This window comes from Megalobrama amblycephala, linkage group LG8, assembly GCF_018812025.1.
Source record: "Megalobrama amblycephala isolate DHTTF-2021 linkage group LG8, ASM1881202v1, whole genome shotgun sequence".
NCBI lineage: Eukaryota > Metazoa > Chordata > Actinopteri > Cypriniformes > Xenocyprididae > Megalobrama > Megalobrama amblycephala.
Window position 1 is genome coordinate 17,702,392 of NC_063051.1, and position 22,049 is coordinate 17,724,440.

General features: G+C 38.4%; 2 protein-coding genes across 2 annotated transcripts in view; one reads left to right on the forward strand and one right to left on the reverse strand.

Moving 5' to 3' along the window:
- The first annotated feature begins 1,112 nt into the window (after positions 1-1,112).
- rpl5b (ribosomal protein L5b) lies at positions 1,113-11,071 on the forward strand. Its single transcript, XM_048199755.1, has 8 exons — positions 1,113-1,264; positions 1,727-1,796; positions 1,882-1,997; positions 4,251-4,385; positions 8,707-8,909; positions 9,129-9,306; positions 10,242-10,330; positions 10,905-11,071. The coding sequence occupies exons 1-8, from the start codon at positions 1,262-1,264 to the stop codon at positions 10,999-11,001; spliced, it is 891 nt and encodes a 296-aa protein (XP_048055712.1). The 5' UTR covers positions 1,113-1,261; the 3' UTR covers positions 11,002-11,071.
- Positions 11,072-11,598: 527 nt separating this feature from the next.
- The window catches only part of dipk1ab (divergent protein kinase domain 1Ab), a 35,803-nt gene continuing 25,352 nt past the window's right edge, over positions 11,599-22,049 (reverse strand). Inside the window, 4 exon segments of the mRNA XM_048199754.1 lie at positions 11,599-13,171; positions 13,694-13,870; positions 14,696-14,803; positions 15,256-15,390. Of these exon segments, the coding sequence (XP_048055711.1) occupies positions 12,359-13,171; positions 13,694-13,870; positions 14,696-14,803; positions 15,256-15,390 (1,233 nt within the window). The 3' untranslated portion in view covers positions 11,599-12,358.

The window sequence follows — 22,049 nt, forward strand, 5'->3', positions numbered from 1 at the left end:
ACACAAAAAAGAGAATTACTTTCTCCATGTAATGAGGTTAATGTCTTCTCTTTTTAAAGGTGTGTCTATAAAAGTCAAGCTGTCTATATGGTTTTGTTTGCATTTCCAAAAAGAAAACATATAAAGGAGAATTCTGTTAAAATTATAAAAGAATAATTGCTCCAGATCTCATAGTTTATGACCACTGTTTACGTAGTTCCATCACAATGTCACTTCCATCTCATCTCAAATTATGTATTGTGTTTAATAGCATTCTGTGGTGTTTTTTCAGACTGGTGGAAAGAAAACACATCCAAAATACACTTTTAAGTGTATATTTTATAGCACTTTATCTATTTGCATGTATAGATTTCAATTACAGTAAATATCTTTAAAGGCCATTTTCTCAAAATGAGTTTTTTCTCCTGCTCAGAAATTTCCACTTCAGCAGAACTTACATACACCAAACTTTACAGTTTTATTCCTATCTATATTCTGAAGGTTTTTACCAAGGGATTTGTTGGTATATAATTTGCCTGATTTTATACAACATTTTATTCCTAAAAAAAATGGTGAAAATATATTTTTTTTCTGGCTGATAAAAAGATAAAAAGACATATCCAAAATTCACTCTGTAAAAACCTTTTAATTTAATTTGCAAATAATAAAAAACAACAACAACTTCTACACCCAAATGAACAATAAATCTAATTTTACAAAATAAACATCAAGATATAAATAAATATACTACAAAATTGCAGTAAATCTACATTTTCTATTCCATATGATAATAATACAACTGTTGTATGTTTATTTGACTATTTCTTTAGATCATAACCATGTTAAACATGCGATAATTTATATATTTTTTAACTTATTTTCATAATTTAATTGACTGTATAAAGGCAAAACAATTAAATCTAGGCCTATATATAAAAAAAAATGAAACAGTACAGCATAACAGCAATACAGTAGACAGTTAAACTGCATCTTCATGTAATGAGTTGAAGTCAGTATTTCTTGGAACAATGCGATATGAGATGGACTATGTCATTTGTTGATAAGCATTTCTCATTAAAAAGGTATTTTAGCTCATATACGCCTTTATACATCCAAAAGAGCAGGTGTCGCTGTGCTTTCCTCCTCACAGTGTTGTTTTGCCCCGCTGTCGATGGTATTAACCGAGCATGCGCACATCATTCTTTCTTTTCCCAGTGCAGCGGAGTCAAAACTCCCTAGTTTGACTCCAGGCTCCGGCTTAGGAGACTGAAAAGTCTACAAAATGGTCAGTACAGCGCTGCAATACTTCTGTTATTGTGTTCCCTAAAGTTTACTTGTCTGTTTGGTGCCCTTTCGTTATAGTATGAGGACAGATAATAAAAGGATGGCTTAAGATTTTCTCGGATAGACAGCGTTCAAACGTGGCCTTATGGCTGATTTTAAGCCCTTCCCACATGAGTTTCAGAGAGAGATGCACACTAGTGAATATTTGCAATATTACTAATGTTTTTCGCAACCTCACACGCTCATAAAAAAGCACAATATGAATGTATTTTTAAACATCCAAACGAGCTCTGGCATGATGTTTAATGCTAGCATGCTATGACTTAGTTTTACTGGAGGCCTTTCAACCTTTTACAGTCCTATCACGTCAGTTTTCATTGTAGTAGAAACTTAATTTTGTTTTGCGTCTGCAGGTTGAATCTCGGAAGTGTTTGACTTTTAATTGACTTGTGTTGTCTCTTAGGGATTTGTAAAAGTAGTGAAGAACAAGGCCTACTTCAAGAGGTACCAGGTGAAGTTCAGGAGAAGGAGAGGTAACGTAAATGCAGAACTTTAAGCAGTTATTTGAAGTCATACAGACAGGCCTGACTTTCATTGTATTCTCTTTTTGCTTTTCAGAGGGAAAAACTGATTACTTTGCCCGAAAGCGCCTGGTTATTCAAGACAAGAACAAGTACAACACACCCAAGTATAGGATGATTGTCCGCTTCTCCAACAGGGACATCATATGCCAGGTGGGTGGAAAGATGCTCACTATTTGCCCCATGACCACTTGTGAAGTGTTCATGCAGCAGGATATCCTTAAATGCTGAAAATCAGTACTTGCATAGGATGGGGGGTGGGAAGATTCTCTTGACAAACTAATTGAGCAATATTTGGTCACACTTTATATTAGGTGGTCTTGGTTAACCATACAATATACTTATTAAATGTGCGCATTGTATTTACATTCAATGTACATGCATTTAATTAACATTTGTTGTTACACAGTCAACTTTACCCCTAACTGTAACCCAAACCATTCGGATATCCGTGAGATCGTGCACCATTGCACACATGAGTCAGTTAACCTGATAATCGTGTCAAAGCAGGACAGTGAGCCGGCAACAATTGCTTGAGCTTTTGCTCTAAACACGGAGACTGAAGCTTTCAGTGTTGCTGCTATAGCTTCAGATAGAACATGTGTCAGTCAGGGAATGCACACACTGTACAGTTGCAGCCACTAGACTATAGTAATATTCATTGATCTAGCATTGATCTGATGTGGTTGTGTATTATTTGGCAATAGGGGACAAGCCTATACATTGTTTAAAACCAGGCTGACTCCCTAATTTTTTTTTTTTTTTTTTTTTATAACCTTTTAAAAATTGTTGCTTAACGCACTGAACTTGGCTTGTAAATTCCTCTCACACAATCCGAGCCGCGAACCATATGAGCATCAACGAATTCCATTCAGTTTCTTCTGAGAGAAAATCATCTGCAAGCTTATACTGATTGAACTTTATTTTCACTGTACAGCATACAATGAAATTAAAGGCGCTACACCAATTGGTATTGAGACCAACAGAAAAACAATCACGTAATACACAGAAATGGACAAATGTAAACAGGATTACTGTTTACTCAGCCATACCTCAAACTCATTAGCAATAAATGTGTGAATTTTTCCAATTTTCAGTAAATACATAGTCTTGTGGGTATTCAATAGCTGCTTTTCCACTGTCAGGCCGAACGATTCTAAGAACAGTTCAAGTTATATTTCCACTTGAGCCTGGTATGGCCTGATTGCAAACGTTCTCAGTCCGGTTGGCCAACCGTGCTGGTTAAATGCATATAGAGACGACGCAACTCAGGATTGGTCAATTGACCCTTCGCCGAGATTTACGTGTTTCCGGGTTTGAAACAACATTCCTTCTCATATTTATGTGATGCTATAAATTAACTAGTAAGAAGAGATGATCTGTTCACGAGCCACTTGAGCTGAGGTGCTACAGCAATCTGTCACGGCACATTAAAGATCCACAAAACGGTTTTTATTGATCAAATTTCTCTGCGATGTATCTTTCACTGCACGTGGCGTGATAGCGCCATGGCTTGTCGGACAAAGCAACTGTAACCAAGGGGGGCGGGTCTTTGCGACGGGTCGATTGTCTTGCCCGGCTATCAGTTTCTCAGTAGCTGGCTAAGCACGATATTTGAGCGACGTAAACACAAATTAATAATAAGGTGCGTCCCAATTCGCTTACTTGTGCACTATTCTATGACGTTTTTAAGTATAAATAGTGCAAGTAGTGCGTTCACGCTGAAAATTCCAAAAAGAAAAAGTGCACTTAAATACCCGGATGGTGCACTAAATTAACGGAAAAAACGAAGTGTGGAATGTTGGACACTTCATGCACTCAACTGTCGCAGCTTTAATTACGTAGAGGAGGGGGAGGAGGTATCGGACTCCGTTGTTAAATGACAAAATAACCTTATACAATTCACGCACTACATGGATGAGTACATAGTGCATAAGTGCATAGTGTATAGTGCGTCGTTTGGGACGCAACTATAGAATTAAAAGAAATCTTATCTTCCATAACGCAGTCACTATTTACATCACATATCATCTGTAAACTCTTGCGTTACCAAGGAAACATTTGTTTTTGTATTTATTACATTCTAAAGAGCTTCGTCGTCAGCCCCACAGTGGAAAGTGAAATCGTATCCGTACCGGCTGGGCCGGATCAGCACGGAATGGAATGGAACAAGCTAAGAGAACGGTTTTGCCCTATGGTGGAAAAGTGGCTAATGTTAGTACATAGTAGTTATATTTTATGCATTTAAATGTAGTTTTTGAAAACTGTTTGCTAAAAATATGGTTGACAAGCATGTTCTCATTATTGTGCATCATAAGATGAATCAAGCTTGTCTGTATGTGAAATATCATTAAAGAAATATCCCTGTTGAATCAAATGTGACCTAAGATTTGTTTGTTTTCCCAGATTGCCTATGCCAAGATTGAGGGTGACATGATTGTGTGTGCGGCCTACTCCCATGAGCTGCCCAAGTACGGCGTCAGTGTGGGTTTGACAAATTATGCTGCAGCCTACTGCACTGGGCTGCTGCTCGCCCGCAGGGTGAGTCTTCCTCTTGCCTCTTATTTTGACTTATTTCCCCATTTGAAATTTATTAAACTTGCCTTGCAGATCTGTCTCAAGAACTTGCAGAGTAGTTGCATCAAAAAAAAAATTAACCTGTATTATCTAATCATTTGTCTTTCTGACAGAAATGAAGAAATATGACTTTAAAAGAGTCATTTCAGTTGCAGGAGATCAAATTCGTTCAAGATAGATTGCATTTCTCATAATTGAAACTGCAAAAGGGGCTCACCGTCTCGTATGAAATATTGTACTGGAATTAAATATTCCACTTTTCTGTTGACGCATTGGAAAGGGTTAAGTCAGTCCAGATTAAGCAATGGATTTTTTTTTTTTTAATCATTATATAGGTATTTTGCTGTTTAGCCATGAAAAGCAATTGCCGTGTCCCAATTTGCATACTATACATCCTAAATGTTATTCGAAATTAGAATCAATGTGTCCCAAATCGTAGTATGTTGAAATGAGTATCCCAAGATGGCCAGATGGTCTGTTTCTGCTCGAAATTCAAAGTGCAGATCCATGCGCACACTGCAGGACAGTGGCCATCCAGGAGTTTAATTTAATGTAAAACTGTTAAACTACTAACATGGTGGATGTGTGCAAAACCCACTGTTAAAGTGTTAGTTCACTCAAAAATGAAAAAGCCGTTAATTACAGTCATGTTGTTCCAAACTTAGGCTGGGACAATAAATCAATGCATCGTGAATCAAGAAATGATTCTGGATCAATTCTGCTAGTTTCCAAATGCATCGCGATTCTCTCTTGAATCGATTCTTGGCTTAGTTTTTAACAGCAGATGGCACTATGTGCTTTAGAAACAGCCATACTGTGCTTGCTTCCAATTCCTTACACACACCACTTGAACCTTTTATAAAATAATCTTTCAAAAAGGTTGAAGTGAATTACAAGGGTGTTTGCAGTGTGCAGTTACATTAACCTTGCATCATAAAAGCATTCTGAGGTGCAAGTACTTTCTTAGACTCGGTCAAACGCACAAGCACGCTCTTCTTCGTGAACATTTGAGTTTACGGATTAAAAACTAGCCCAGAGCACCATCTGCTGTTAAACTAATCTCAGAATCGATTCGAGAGAGAATCGCGATGCATTCGGAAAAGCACTGAATTGAGTGATGCTTCGATTTATTGTCCCAGCCCTATTCCAAACCCGCAAGACTTTCTTTCATCTTCAGAACTAAAGTGAAGATATTTTAATGAAATTTAAGTGATTTGTGTCCCTCCATTGACAGCTATGCAACTTGCACTTTGACGCCTCAAAAAGTACATGGAGAGATCACAATTCATATAGATTAGTTTTACAATTTATTTTTTATCAACTTTTCGAAGTGTCAAAGTCCTAGTTGCATAGCTGTCAGTGGAGGGACACAAATCACTCATTTCATTAAAATATCTTCACTTTTGTTCTGAAGACAAACAAAAGTCTTATGGGTTTGGAACGACATTTAGGTGAGTAAATGATGACTGAATTTTCATTTTTGGGTGAACTGACCCTTTAAGTTGAGAGATTTAGATAAAGGGGTTTGAGTTTATATACCTCTAAAAAAGTATATCTAACCTGATTAAAAATACTATCAGCAACAATATTGTTTATAAAGGAATGTTTGGCCATTAACTTGCTTCATTATGAAAAACATTTTTTCTGCATGGAAGACCCACAACTGGCAGAGTGACATGCTACTTTTCTCTCCAACACAATGAGAAGAATTGTCTACAGAAACTGTAATGTGGAATGTTAACTGTGACACGATGATTGACAGGCCAGTTTACAGCAACAACATGCTCTGTTAACAGTGCAATTATTACATGGTTGTATGTCCCAAAACTTGGCTACTCTTCTGTTATACACTCAAACATATACTTTTTCTTAACAAAAAGTGTACATACTTTTAGGGCCTAGATAAGTAGTCAAATTGGGATGCAGCAAATGTTTAATTAAGAATTAAATCATGTCTACCTGTAGTTCAAGAGTAATACAAATGTGCATCCATAAAATTGTCCCATAATGCATGGTACTTGATTTAGGCCCCATTTACACTGCATGGTTCAAGTGACCCAATTCCGAAAAGAAAGCATCAATTCCGATATTCTCAGATCGGTTTCAGGCCTCCCTCATGTGAAAATAAATCTGATATGATTCGGATGCGTGCATTTATGTCTGCCATGTAAGCGGTCAAATCGGATATATTCCCCAGTAAATGCGAGTCGTATGTCATTGGAAAAAGGGACAGAGGCGAATGACGTCAACTCAGGTGGACACGAACTGCACTTTTTTTTTTTTTTTTTTTTTTTTTAGAGAGCAATGTTTTGCTGACCTTTAAAGAGTGCGGAAAGCAAAATGTATAATTTCATCTGCATCCATTACATATTGCACCGTTTTACTTCCTTTTCCAGGTCAGAACATCTTGGGCTGTTTCGCTAGTGTATAGTGTAAATGCAAATATTGGATACGGGTCACTTTTAAAAGATGATGCAAGAAGGTCGTCAAAAAAAATCAGATAGTCACCAAATCGGAATTGTGCATCAAGGCCTGCAGTGTAAATGCGGCCTTAGACATTTAATTGAGCAAGAATCTGTATTTGTTAATGTGCTACGATGGGTGATTTTACACCTGATACTAAGTCATCTCAGGTGCAGTACTTCAACCTGAGGTTTGTTTGTTCTTGCTTCATGTGATCTGCATCACTGCATGTTATCATAAATACCAAAGACGTTCTATGAAGTCTGGCTTTTTCAAATGTGATCAGATTTTTTTTTTTTTTGAAACCTTTGCATTGCTGAATAGGGGTGGGAATCGGAGGGTACCTCACGATACGATACGATCACGATAAATGGCTCACGATAACGATAATATCGCGAGTCAGCGATTCTGCGATAATCGATATATCGCTAGACAATCCTATAATGATACATCGCGATATTGGTCTTAATATGAAAACAAAATGCACGTGAAAAGGTTAAGTGCAGGTTAACGGATAAATCCGATCTTATATGTACATTTAATAGAGTTCACGTCACCGAAAGCAAGAAATATGAGGTGCATTTTATTGACCATCAGTTAATTTCAAAATCAAAGACTGCAATAGGAGAGAGCGGCAACAGCACTGGTATAAGGTCTCATTACTTTTAATGAAGATAATTGTGTGTTATGCGTCTGCGACTTACTTTCACTTTCATATGCGGCCGTTTGCACGTCAGCTTGCTGAAGAGATCTGCGGCGATGTGTGATGCAGTAGCGTTGTCATATCTGACTCTCACGTTTCAGTTTTAGTATTTTTGGGAGAAGTAAAATTTACATATGTAGTTTCAACAACCAGATGCATTTAGACTGAGCATAGACAGTTTTGACTGGAATGCGTCCCAGACCATCTCCTGAAGTGGTTTGAGCGATCGGATTTAAATCCGTCTCAAATGCGTATTTAGGCATTTAGACCTGGTCTTTTCACGATCGGATAGCTATCCGATCAGAGAAAATGCATGAAGTCACCAGGTGCAAACAGACCCTTTGACGTTCTTCAAGCGCTTAGATATACACGGGAGCGTTCAAAAGCAGGCGTCTATCAGAGGATCCCTAATATATGCTTTCAAATGCTCCCGTGTATATCTAAGCGCTCGGTGAAGAACGTCAAAGATGTCTACGACTGTCACATCAATGGTATAAAAGTGCGTCAAGACTTTGAACTTAAACGTGGCTGGGGCATCTATTTTACTCACACTGCTGTCCGCCATCCTGTTAATAACCTCTTTTTCTTAGGCTAGCTAACTTAAGTTCACGTTTCCCTCATTCATGTGTCGAGCGCCGCCTTGAAGTAGGACGCTTTGAGCAAAGAAATCTATATATAGCGCTTTATTTTTTTTTTTTATTAAAATATCGATATTTGGCGCAGCGATACGATTCTCGTATCGCACAGAGAAGGATGACGATATATCGCCATATCGATATTCTGTCCCACCCCTATTGCTGAAGCATTACTTGTTAGAAAAGAAGTCATTTGCTGTTGTCCAAAACCCATCCAGATACATTAGCTTTGACTCTACAAACGGAATGTGGTTTCATGTGTTTTTAATGACCCCCAAATTTCATTTGATAAGATCACAATGCTTTGCTGCCCATTTTCACCTGTTTTGAGTGCTGTCCTCTTGCAATCCAATCATCCATAACTGTTAATACCAGGTGTACATGGGTCCTTAAGCAGTTCTTAAACACTTTAATTTATTCCTGGATAATTGAAACAAGGACACAAGCACAGGTTATAACTGGAGAACTGTGTGCTCTCTTCCAGCTGCTGAACAAATTTGGCCTTGACAAGGTATATGACGGCCAGGTGGAGATCACCGGGGACGAGTTTAATGTGGAGAGCATTGATGGACAGCCTGGAGCATTCACTTGCTACCTGGATGCAGGACTTGCCAGAACCACCACTGGCAACAAGGTGTTCGGAGCCCTGAAGGGAGCGGTGGATGGAGGTCTCTCCATTCCTCATAGGTAGATCTACCATCTTACAGTTTACTGTGCTAAAAAATGTGGATCTGTATGTTCTAGGTCTTCCTATTTCATATAATTCTAACTTGATGACAACTCTTGAAACTGAGCAGCTTGTGTTGTGATTGCATTTCAAGACGGGACTGATTTTAAGACCTTTTTACATTGGAAGTATCAACTGCATGAGCTCTGTTCATTAATACTAAGTGTAATTTGTCTTAGCACCAAGCGATTCCCAGGCTATGACACTGAGAGCAAGGAGTTCAATGCAGAGGTCCACCGCAAGCACATCCTGGGCCTGAACATCGCAGAGTACATGAGATACTTGATGGAGGAGGATGAGGATGCGTACAAGAAACAGTTCTCTCGCTTCATCAAGAACGGTGTTACCGCTGATTCAGTATGTGCTGTTTTTTTTTCTTTTGATAACTTAAAATAATTTGATACAATGTGCTTATTGTGTAAATGCATGTTTTTTACATTGTACTTGTATTTTTAAATATATGCTTGTAATTACATGTGTAATTTCTGTAATTACGTCTATAATTATACTGTTGACCCTTCCCTTACACCTTTACCTGCTCTTAAACCTAACCATACCATCAAACCTGATCCTAATCTTTCCTTATCCCACCTTGATAGCAACATGAACACTGTGTGTACAAGTGCATTGTACTTCATTTAAAAAAAAAAAAAAAAAGTATTTTATTATTTTATAGTCGTTAAAGACACTTAATATTAAGTTAACCAAAAGATCTATTGAATGTTGAGCTTAAAATATAATACTCCAAACAAAGATTTAAAAAATATAAAGTGGATGGAACCCTCAAAGTTGAATCCTCAAAAACCACGCAAAATGACACAACTGTAATCCATACGACCGCAGAGGATGATTCAGTGTCTTCTGAAACAAAGTATATAAATTCTTTAATAACCCATGGCTTCCAGACAATGGGCTTGTTGTAAACATCAGAATGTTGTGAATCATGACAAACACTCTGAACATCACGCAAGCACAGAGTGTGATCACTTCTTGCCCGAGTTTCACAATGTACTTGCATCATGCTTCACAACATGCTGAGATTTACATATAAGTTGCAAATGAGTTTTGGCCAAAAGTGATTGAAATAGATGATTGAAATAGTATTTTTGTAATACACCCCCATACATTTTGTGGTTGAGTAACCAAAAATTGCAAATCCTTTGTTTCACGTTTAAATTCAGCATTTCATTAACATAAGATCTTACAGTAAAGCAGGCTGATACATAAGTTATAAATGATGTTATTAATCTTGTGACCGTTTTGCTATATTCTAATATGCATCTCTTCCTCAGATGGAGGAAATGTATAAGAAGGCACACGCAGCCATCCGGGAGAACCCAGTGCACGAAAAGAAGCCCAAGCGGGAAGTCAAGAAGAAGAGGTACAGATCTTTTGTTTGGTTGCTTCATGTCTTGTGCTCACAAGTTGATGTTCATGAACATCACAGCCATAGGGTCATGTTGTTTTTGGTCTTTTTTTTTTTTTTTTTTTTGGGGGGTCAATTGAACTGTTTAGAACTGAGATTTTTATGCCCACAATAACTGTTCTGCTGCTTGATGATGATACCCTTTCAGACTGAGCAAATTGTGGTTGGTCCTGCGTTTGCACAGTTGATGCAAGCATATTTCAAGACGGGGCTGAGAGCAGCTTTGGTTAATAGTTAGACTTTTAGTGTCAGTAGAGCCATTAGAAGAAGTTTTATTGTTTTAGACTGTCTACTTTGGAGTTTTTCATAGCGGGCATAAATTCGCAGCTAGACTGCAAAGAACATTAATGAATTATGCTTGGGACCAAGTAAATCAATGAACTTGACTAATGCTTGTTTGGTCGGGGAAAATTGGTTAGTCTCACCTAAATGACCGTTTCATTAAAATGTATTGCTGTATTTAAAAGTTGATTTCCTGGGAGAAATTGCTTGCTACTTGTTTGCTAAAATTGAGTGGTTTTCTTTCTAGATGGAACCGTGCCAAGCTCACACTGGCTCAGAGAAAAGACCGTGTTGCCCAGAAGAAGGCCAGCTTCCTTCGGGCTCAAGCTGCAGAGGAGGACTAGAGCTTGATCCTGCTTGCTTCCTCATATTTGTGCAGAAATCATTTGTTCTAATAAATATTTCAGAAAAGACTGTTTGCATCCGTCTGATTGCTTGTATCGTTAAAAAGTAGGTGTATTATTTTCAAAATTTAAATATAGTTTGTGTATTTCCATGTTTTAACACCTTATTTTAAGGAAACCTTTAGCATTTACAGAACTAAGGAAACTTCAAAAAATGGCAAAATGTAATCTTTTCAGTTCTCTGTATTTGTAGTGAATGAACTAAAAACAGTCAGGCCTGAAGTTCAAAATATACTTAAGTTTTGTGAGTCCTGTGGGCCCTGAGTACTAACTTATATAAGGCTGCTAGCTTATATATCAATACATATTTAAAGCTTGTGACATTCACTCTTAAGATGAAACTGAGTTCAAAATTATTTAAACATTTCTGCATACATCTTTTTTTAAGGGGAAAAAAAAGGATAATTTGTTTGTTGCAGTTTGACTCAAAAAGCGACAGCATAATTGTTCTAACCTATTGTATTGTGTATAACAGTGTTCAGTCTGAAAATTATGAATCATGCAAATAATTTCAGATCCTTTGTAGTTAAAATTGGAAGCATGGAAATGTTCTGAAATATCTTTTGCAGACTACGGCAGGGGTTTTCACAATTTCTGATGCCAAGGCCCCCTTAAATTATCCCTGACCAAGTAATGACATCTATATGTTTCATGTATAAAGAAATGTTATTACTGGGCTAAAGCCAAAGTAAATTATTAAAATAAAATGATGTGGACAGTATTTACTTCTGTTCTAGGTTCACTCACTTTTTTTTTTTTTTTTTTCCCCACTAAAACGTTAAAATAAAACCCAGATTTGAAACCAGTGCTGTCAGTACAATAAAATAATTTCATTTTAATCTGTAGAAATAAATTAATTCAAATAAATAAAGTACTGTCTAACCTATTTACAAGATAACTACCCTAAAAATATATTTTATAAAATGATTTTTTTTTTCTGTAAAATGGGCCTCAGTTTGAAAACCCCTGGGCGAGACAGTTAGATTGTCTCACTTTCCTGAACGAGGATCTGCAGTAAGAATAATAATTTGGCATTTTCTCTTGGCACTGGAGGACCTTCATTAGCAGAAGTATCTCTCTGCAGCCCAAGCTTTTAGAATTTGGGATCGAGTCAAGATTGAGTAATTTAACAAAACAAGGTGCCACAAAGGGTATATTGACAGTACTCTACAAATGCAGGCCAAAAATAAAAATATTATATTAGGCAAAATATGGGTTGTCCGATATCATTCAGACAGTCCCAGTTCATATCTTCAGTGTTCTGTATATACGAACAATAACTTTGTTCTATGTATTATTATGAGTCTTTTGTGTGTGATATCTTCTTCCAAAGCAGAGTTTTGAGGTTGTTGAGAATCAGTGAGTGCTCCATTTCCATCTGTTCGCTGGCGCCTTTGAGAGCAATGCAGGCGTACAATTGTTTCTCCAGTTCGTCTTTAATGTCTGATGGTGCACCGTGCAGAAGATAGTCCTTCAGTGTGCTACATACTTTAGCCAGATTCGGCTGCGTGACCTCTGTAGTGCAGCGGTGTTTAGTGAGATCACAGGAAGTGAGGCAGTCCCTTCCGTACACACAGTCGCTGTCCTCTTCGCACCGCCTTTCACGCATTGCCTCTTGAAAAGCAGCTTCGGGTATAATACGCTTTGCATCTACTACCTTTATATCATGGCGCTCTGTATAACCAAACCCCGCGGCACTAACATCGCACATGAGAAAGCTTCCGAATGTGCCGTGGAAGACATCCTCAACAAGCTCAAGCAGACCGATGGCTATCTTAGCCTTGCGGGGCCAGGAGGGAGCAGCCCACTGGTCGATGCTTCGCCTCAGACTGGCTGGAATCCACAGCTCTACCATCCATGGTAGGCTGATGCCATAGAGTGGTACGTAAGGCACCTTCTCCATCACATACAAGTCCCCACAGAAGCCCAGCAGTCTGGGGGTGTGCTCTCGGTCCTGCAGCACGACGGACAGCAGGAATTCATTCAGCTGCAGTAAAGCCCAAGATGAATGTGCTTCTGACAAGGAGATCTGGCCATCCTTGTTGCTGTCGGCGACTCCAAGCACAAGGGTCACCAAATCTGCTAAGTTGGCTTGGTCTCCTACTTGTGCCTGCAAGAGAAAAAGTGTCATTGAAATGAGTTAATAACAGTTGCCTGGAAGAGGTGTGGTAAATATATTCGTCTCTGCATGCAGAAAGGTCTTCCAGGATATGAAAATAAATATCTCTTTTTATTTTATTAAACACAGGAAAATTCATGGAGAACAAGTAATGCAGGTTTACATAAATATACAAGTTTAAAAGGGATTAAATAGGGGGTTAAAAGTATAAACTAATGATTTCCAACAGCTTCAGACCTCAGGTTTTTTAGTGCACTAGCACAAAGGTTTTCATTCATTCATGCATTCATTTATTTATTTATTCATTCATTCAATTATACTGTTAATAAATATAATAATGATTATTATTTCTAATAATAGGCTCCAGCTTCCCTGTGACATAGGATAAGTGGTTTGGAGAATGGATGGATGGATGTTTACTAATTCAAGAAAATAAATCTCCAATGCTAAAAATGTCAAAGCGCAGAATAAATATGTTAAAATTATATTACAAAACTGCATGGGATTTGAGACCTTTAGATGGCTGAAGACCATTTCTTTGAACTTCTCCATTGATGTCCCTTTGGTTGGCCTGTTAAAGGATGCAGACTCTTTTCGGGGTTCCAGTTCTACACCCAGATCATAATGAGGGTCCTCCTCCATCTGGCACTTTATGATTCCTTCCATATCCCCCCAACTGCCAGAATATACCTAAACAAGAAGGTGATAACTGTGAGAGCACTAATAATTTTAGATTTTATTTTTCATAAACACAAGCCTTATATTCATTAGTCACACTTGTCCCTATAATTTGTCCCAGTGGTCTTAAAGGGTTAGTCCATCTTCGGAACACAAATGAAGATAGAAATCCGAGAGGTATATGACTTGTCCATAGACAGCAATTTACCCACCACTTTCAAGGTCCAGATAGGTATTAAAGACATTGTTAAAACAGTCAACGTGACTGCAGTGGTTCAACCTTAAAGTTATGAAGCGACAAGAATACATTTTGTGTGCAAAAACATTCTCGTCGCTTCATAAAATTAAGGTTAAACCATTGCAGTCATGTCGACGTTTTTAATGATGTCTTTAGTACCTATATGGACCTTTCTGAAAGTGCTGTTTTTATTGCTGTCTATAGACGAGTCACATACCTCTCGTCTTTTAGCAAAAAATATCTTCATTTGTGTTCCGAAGATGAACAAAGGTCTTAAGGGTGTGGAACGACACAAGGGTGAGTAATTAATGACAGAATTTTCATTTTTGGGTGAATTAACCCTTTAAAATACAATGTTCTGTTAGTTATCAAAGTAATTATAGATACCATTACAATGACGAGCACTTACTTTGAGGGAAAAACAATACAGAATTATTGGAAAGAGTGAATGGATGGATTTTGGATGGATTCATCCTTTAACTTTGCATGTAGATTCATATCTGTGCAGATCCAGATCACCAAAAGCACGCACTCAATAAAGGATCAGAGAAGAATTACTATGTTATATTAAGCAGAAACTACAGTCTGTTGTGTCTGACCTGATTGCTGGGTTTGGCAGAGAGACATTTCCCCAAGTAAAGAGTGTCTTTTTCACACAAGCTGCTGCAGGCTGAACCATCAATCACCCCCTTCCGGAATTTATCGCACTGGAAAGACATGGAGATACACATATGTCAGAGTCTACGCTACATTATTCATTTTATTCCATGACATTGTACTCCCCAAAGATTGCCTGATCCATTTATTAAGTCAGTGTCTTTTACAATCACTCTCCTCTAGATGGCTCCCTTTTGTAAATTATGTTTGTAAAAAAAAAGTTTTTTTAAAAAGTGTCTAACAGCTGTGGATGTGCCCTTTTCCCTCATTAAAAAAAGTTTTAATCATAAAAATTAAATAGTACTATATTTATGAATAATGAATTTGAGCTTATTTTCACAGTGGTATCAGTATCGAAACATTTTCCTTTTGCATTAAAGTATCACTTTTGTATTACTGTATCCAAGCTGCTATTGGTGTCAGTGGAAGTCTAGTCTAGTATAGAATGACTGACATATTGGTCAGCAAATATTTAATAGTTAGTTAAGAACTGAAAACTCACAATAGAGTTCTTGCACTCATGTCCACGGCACAGCTCTGTGTATGAAGAGTATTCTACATACACCACCCAGCTTCCCACGAAAACAGCCAACCAGGAAAAAAACAGGTACTTCATGTGTAGGTAGGAGAACCGGGCCTGTGCACCAAGAGAGTGGGACAAAGAAACACTTAAAAAACCTTCCCTTTGATAACATCTCTCCCAATGATAACCGAAAAACATTAAAAGTTTTTTTCAATATTCATATAGTAATAATTATAAAACTGTTTTTAATTGATGCTAAATGTGTTGAACACTTTGACTGTTTTGGACTATAGTGAAGATTTGATTTCAGCACTAGGCAAGTAGGCACTTTTGAAGACATTTCTGTGCTGATGTGTGCTGATTATGAGCTGATATAATATGCTGGAGGTTGTACTGCAATGGTAAGTGATAAGCGCCTGGACTGCTAAAAAACAGCTGAAAAAATCAGCTCAGTGGAAAGACTTACAGTCTCCATCCCTAAAGAAATTAGAAAAATTTGATTCTTTCTCAAATAGTGGGTGAAATGATTATAATTATTAGTATATATACACTGCCCGGCACCCCAAAAAAGTCGCTGTTTGGATTTTAATAGGCAAATACTTAAGAGTCTATGGATGGATCATTATTACAGTGATTTATTATTTTTCTAGCATGTTATATGTTTGGCAACGGTTCTTTTAACACTAAAGAGTGTTAGCTGTGTAGCTTTTCATTTCTTAAACAACCATGTATTTAGATGTATCATGGCCATATTCCAGAATGACAATGTCAGGATTCATCAGGCTCAAATTGTGAAAGAATTGTTGGGAAGGAGCATGAAGAATCATTTTCACACATGAATTGGCACTGACCTTAACCTCAGTGTAAGTTTTTGGGATGTGCTGGAGTAGACTTTACAGAGTGCTCACCTCTTGCATTGTCAATACAAGATATTGACCAAAAATGTATGCACCTCTCGATGGAAAGAAATATTGTGATGTTATTTCCATCAAGAGGTGCATAATGTTTTGGTCAAGATCTTGTATTGACAATGCAAGAGGTGAGCACTCTGTAAAGTCTGCTCCAGCACATCCCAAAAACTTTAAATGAAATTAAGGTCTGAACTCAGAGGTGCCAATTCATGTGTGAAAATGATTCTTCATGCTCTCTGAACCATTCCTTCACATTTTTAAGCCTGGTAAATCTTGACAAAGTATTTGCCTATTCAAATCCAAACAGCGAATTTTTTTTTTTTTTTTGGCCGTGCAGTGTATATATGTGTGTGTGTGTGTGTGTGTGTGTGTGTGTGTGTGTGTGTGTGTGTGTGTGTGTGTGTGTGTGTGTGTGTGTGTGTGTGTGTGTGTGTGTGTGTGTGAAAAAATAAATTGTATATATATATGGAAAAAAATAAATTAATCATAGCTTTCTAGTTTCATACACTTAAAATGTACTGCTAAATGAATGTATTAATTACTTACGAGGACAAACACAACTGAACAATATCCTTCATTTTGTCATTTAACCATTTAACCATGATAGAGGTATTAAACCCAGGAAAATCATATCATCTTTTATTTATATGTGACCTTTTAAAGCTCAGAGCAGTGTGAAACTATCATCTTGACAGACACACAGTATGTGTGATCCATTATAAATAGATAGTCCCTTCACTTCAGCCACTGAGTGCACTTACTTCATGAAATATAATTTTCACCTAGATTTCTAAAAACAACAGAGGTCAGAATTTATCACAAACTTATTTATGATGCAACAGCGAAATGTTTCCAAATCCATTAGACCATTTCCCAGATGCAGGCTCCTCTGACAGAGTGCTCGAGTCTTATACGGTCAATTTTCCATTTTCCTCTGGGCAGAATTTCCTTGGGACATGAGGAGCAAAGCCATATAATGTATGTTACAGCTTCATCTTCGTCTTCAATATATTTGCAAATGTTTGAGAGACATTTCCTACTGTCAGGACGTAGGAAGAGAGATTTCAAATGAGGAGCTGGAGTCAAAGCTTGCCTGAAACTACAAGCAAACGTTTGAGTGAGCGGGGTAGCACACAGCCAGCTAATTTCAGCACCATCACAGCCCTCCGTGGTCTGACATTTCCTTATCTGCAAAATCTGAGCTGACAGAACTTCTCCTCCAGCATGAGGAGGAGGCTGAGCTTGATAGCCTGCAATAAAAGTGAAAGAGTGTAGATCTGGTGTTGTTTTGTGTTTTGGGAGGAACTTTGTTGTGGTAGCAATGGTTTGCTGAGTGCTTTACCACCTGTATGCAGAGTTTGTATAAGCTGATCATCATGCAAACACATTCACACACAATGACAGTAGCAAAAACAAACAACTAAGGAGGTAGACGCATTATGTGATAACATGACAGATGAGGAACAATTGCTGCGTCCGAAACCGCATACTGTATATATAGCATACATTTTGTTTGAAGGTTTGAGAACGTAAAAAAGTATGTTTTATATTGTTTGAATGTTTATAGTATGAATGAAATTCAGACAAACTAAATCTGGCATGTTGTCAGAGTCATGTGGCATACAGCATCAGTTGCATCGCTTCACTGCCATTCACAAATCCTCTCTCACGGCCTAATGAGCTAGTAAAGTGTCCACTGGATGCACACTTCAGAATCTCGTCAGAAATAGTAGGTCATCCAGGTACTTTTCGACTACTGTTTTAAGAATACTATGAATTCGAACATACTGCTTGGCTCACATTCACTTTTTGTCTACTATATGGAAGTAGGCATAATCGGATGGAAGGATAGTCTGCACTTACAGAACAGATGTATGGAAAATACTGTAGTACTATAATAATAATATGTTGTTTTTGATGTACCAAATTCTACAATGTAAATGGATTTTAAATCAGGTAAATATGAAAGTGAAATTCCCAAAGTGAAGAAGAGTATAGTGAAGGTGGTGGGGCGATATATAAAATATGATTAAAAGGTGATGATAATATCTGAGTCTTATTTGGTTGGAACTGAAAAGCACACCTCAGAGGAACAGTTTTCTGAAATGTGCTCAGCTCAGTGCAAACAGCTATACTGCTTGCAAAATTTATAAGAAATGCTAAATTATTAATTACAATTGCAGCTATGCATCTCTGTATCAATGTAGCTAGTGTTCAAATGCTGTGGGTATGATAGCCCTGACCTGCACAGTAAAATAAAGTAGAGTGGGTTGCATGATAGTCTGGCTGTTAAAATTAGTTTTTAGATTCAATTCCAAATAGAGATGTTCTTCTTGATGCAACAAAACAGTTTTTCCTATAAAATCATTCATTATTTATTCTGCTCAAGTGTGAATGAGGCCAACCATCAGGGCCGGGTCTAGGGGGGGGCTAGGGGGGGCATTGCCCCCCAGAATTTCCTTGTGCCCCCCCAGAAATGTGCAGCCAACAATAAAAATGAATAGGCATACATAAACATTAAAAACGTCTTATCTATTGAATAAGGATCGCCCACTTTATTCACAGAAAATAAGTGAATATTATGCTTATAATGATATTTAATCTCACAAAAATGGACTTAAAATCCAAAAACATGCGAACTGGGAAGTAACGAACATTAATCAGAAAATACGTCAGTGTACACCTAATCTTCAAGCAAGTAGCCTAAAAAATATCACGATGAGGATCACATCTGCATCAGCCGAACATATTTTCTGCATGCTGAGATAGCTGTCAGCGAACATTTCCTCAGTAATTTCGTTAACAATGAATAATTCGTACATTATGTCCAGGGGCGATGCTAGGGGTGGGCTAAAGGGGCTGGAGCCCTGAATCTTTCAGGTTTGAGGTTTCTGTGCTGTGTGTTTTAAAGAGAAGTGTGCACATTTACTCACACGATCAGCTGGTGATCTGTGTGATCAAAATAAAAGCACAAGGCTTTATCTTAGAAATTAGTACAAAAGTTTTGTAATTTCCCTGTTGTGTAAAGTAACTAATAAAAATTGTAATTTATTTTAGAGAGCATTTGTTACAATACTGTCATATGAATAATTATATAGACCTAAAACATTATTATATTATTGTAATAATTGTTTGGCATCCTAAAATACAATGTAGACTGAGACTCTATATCACAACAAAAAAGATGTTTGAGCCTTCTTTCATTAACAGGTACAATGCTGTTTCTTTGGTCAATTTGCACTCTGTACATGGGTTGAAGCTCTCAGTTTTGAGCTTCCAGAGTACACCAGATTGATGCATTTAACCTTAAAATATACAAAAATTTCTTCCGGGGGACATGCCCCCGGACCCCCCTAGATGAGTTAAACCAAACATAGTTTTACTAATTCCAGTGGGAAATAATGTACATTTTATGAACTTTTACCAAGAATACTACAAAAAAGCCCCTTTCATGTCAGTAAATTAAAATGTCATTGGACAAATGTAGATTTTGGCTAAGCCACGAAAGTTTACAATGTCTATTATGTCCATAAATAATTCACATAGCCTACTAAGCAATAGCCAGTACAAATTAGGCTATAGCCTATAATTTGTTAGCCACAAGACGATTCTTGATGAATCAAAAAAACAGTTACAATAAGTTAGCTATGAATATTAGCCTAGAAAATGCTGCCCTACCAAAATTTGTGATTGCCCCCCCAGTCCAGCAAGCCTAGTACCGGGCCTGCCAACCATGCTAAAAGTGTTTGCTTACCATGAGTTTTCTAAAACAGCATATAGCACCAAAATGGTTAGGAGCTGGTACTTTGGGAATTAATCCAGTGCAAACATCAAATTTAAAAAATGTAGTAGGCCAATAAATTATGAGCCTAATGTTGGCCATTTTGAAATGATCAGCATTAGCCGATAACTGCTTACTGACATGTTAGCATCACCTTTTTGTGACACCACCCTTTAATGACATCCCATTCTTCATCCGTAGGGTTTAATATGGAGTTTGCCAACCCTTTGCAGATATCAACAGCCTCAACTCTTCTGGAAAGGCTTTCCACAAGGTTTAGGAGTATGTTTATGGGAATTTTTTTACCATTCTTCTAGCGCATTTGTGAGGTCAGGCAGTGATGTTGGCAAGAAGGCCTGGCTCGCAGTCTCCACTCTAATTCAGAATCAGAATCAGAAAGAGCTTTATTGCCAGGTATGTTGTTTACACATACTAGGAATTTGTTTTAGTGACAGAAGCTCCACAGTGCAACAGAGTAACAGCGACAAGACAAGACACATAATAAAAAGAATAAAATAATAATATACAAATTTACAAGATAGACAAAGTGCAAAAAAGGCAAAAGACAATATATATTATAGACAATTGTATGTACAATTATGTGTGCAAATTGAGATATAAATAAGTGTTTTAAGTAAATAATGTGTAATAGTGTTATGTGTTCCTGTGTTTGTCAAGTGTTCATGAGATGGATTGCTTGAGGGAAGAAACCGTTCCTGTGTCTGGTCGTTCTGGTGCTTAGGGTTCTGTAGCGTCGACCGGATGGCAACAGTTCAAAGAGGGAGTGTGCTGGATGTGAGGGGTCCAGAGTGATCTTCTTTGCCCTTTTTCTCACTCTGGATAAGTACAGTTCTTGGAGAGTGGGGAGGGTTGTGCCAATGATTCGCTCAGCAGACCGGACTACCCTCTGTAGTCTTCTGAGGTCAGATTTGGTAGCTGAGCTGAACCAGACGGTAATTGAAGTGCAGAGGATGGATTCGATGATGGCAGAGTAGAACTGTTTCAGCAGCTCCTGTGGCAGGCTTGAACTTCCTCAGCTGGCGAAGGAAGTACAACCTCTGCTGGGCCTTTTTCACAATGGACTCGATGTGGTTGTCCCACTTCAGGTCCTGGGAGATGGTGGTGCCCAGGAACCTGAATGACTCCACTGCTGCCACAGTGCTGTTCATGATGGTGAGTGGGGGAAGAGCAGGGGGGTTTCTCCTGAAGACCACGGTCATCTCCACTGTCTTGAGCGTGTTGAGCTCCAGGTTGTTAAGACTGCACCAGACAGCCAGCTGTTCAACCTCCAGTCTGTAAGCAGACTCGTCACCGTCCTGGATGAGGACCGGATCAGTGTGGTGTCATCCGCAAACTTCAGGAGCTTGACAGAGGGGTCTTTAGAGGTGCAGTCGTTTGTGTAGAGGGAGAAGAGCAGTGGGGAGAGGACACAGCCCTGAGGGGCGCCGGTGCTGACGGTGAGGGTGCTGGATGAGAATTTTCCTCAGCCTCACTAGCTGCTGCCTGTCTGTCAGGAAGCTGGTGATCCACTGACAGACAGAGGTGGGCACGGAGAGCTGAGTTAGTTTAGGCTGGAGGAGTGATGGGATGATGGTGTTAAAATCAGAGCTGAAGTCCACAAACAGGATCCTCACATAAGTCCCTGGTCTGTCCAGATGCTGGAGAACATAATGCAGTCCCATATTGAATGCATCATCCACAGACCTGTTTGCTCGGTAAGCAAACTGCAGGGGGTCCAGTAAGGGTCCAGTGATGTCCTTCAGAAAAGCCAGAACCAGTCTTTCAAATGACGTCATGGCCACAGACGTTAGAGCCAAAGGTCTGTAGTCATTCAGTCCAGTAATTTTGGGTTTCTTTGGGACGGGGATGATGGTGGAGCATTTGAAGCATGAGGGGACTTTGCACAGCTCCAGTGATCTGTTGAAGACAGTGTGAAGATGGGGGCCAGTGGTCAGCGCAGTTTTCAGCAGGCTGGTGAAACGCTGTCTGGGCCTGGTGCCTTTCTTCTCTTGTTCTTTCTGAAGACCTGGCGCACGTCATCTTCACTGAACTGAATTGCAGATGTGGGGGAGAGGGGGGTT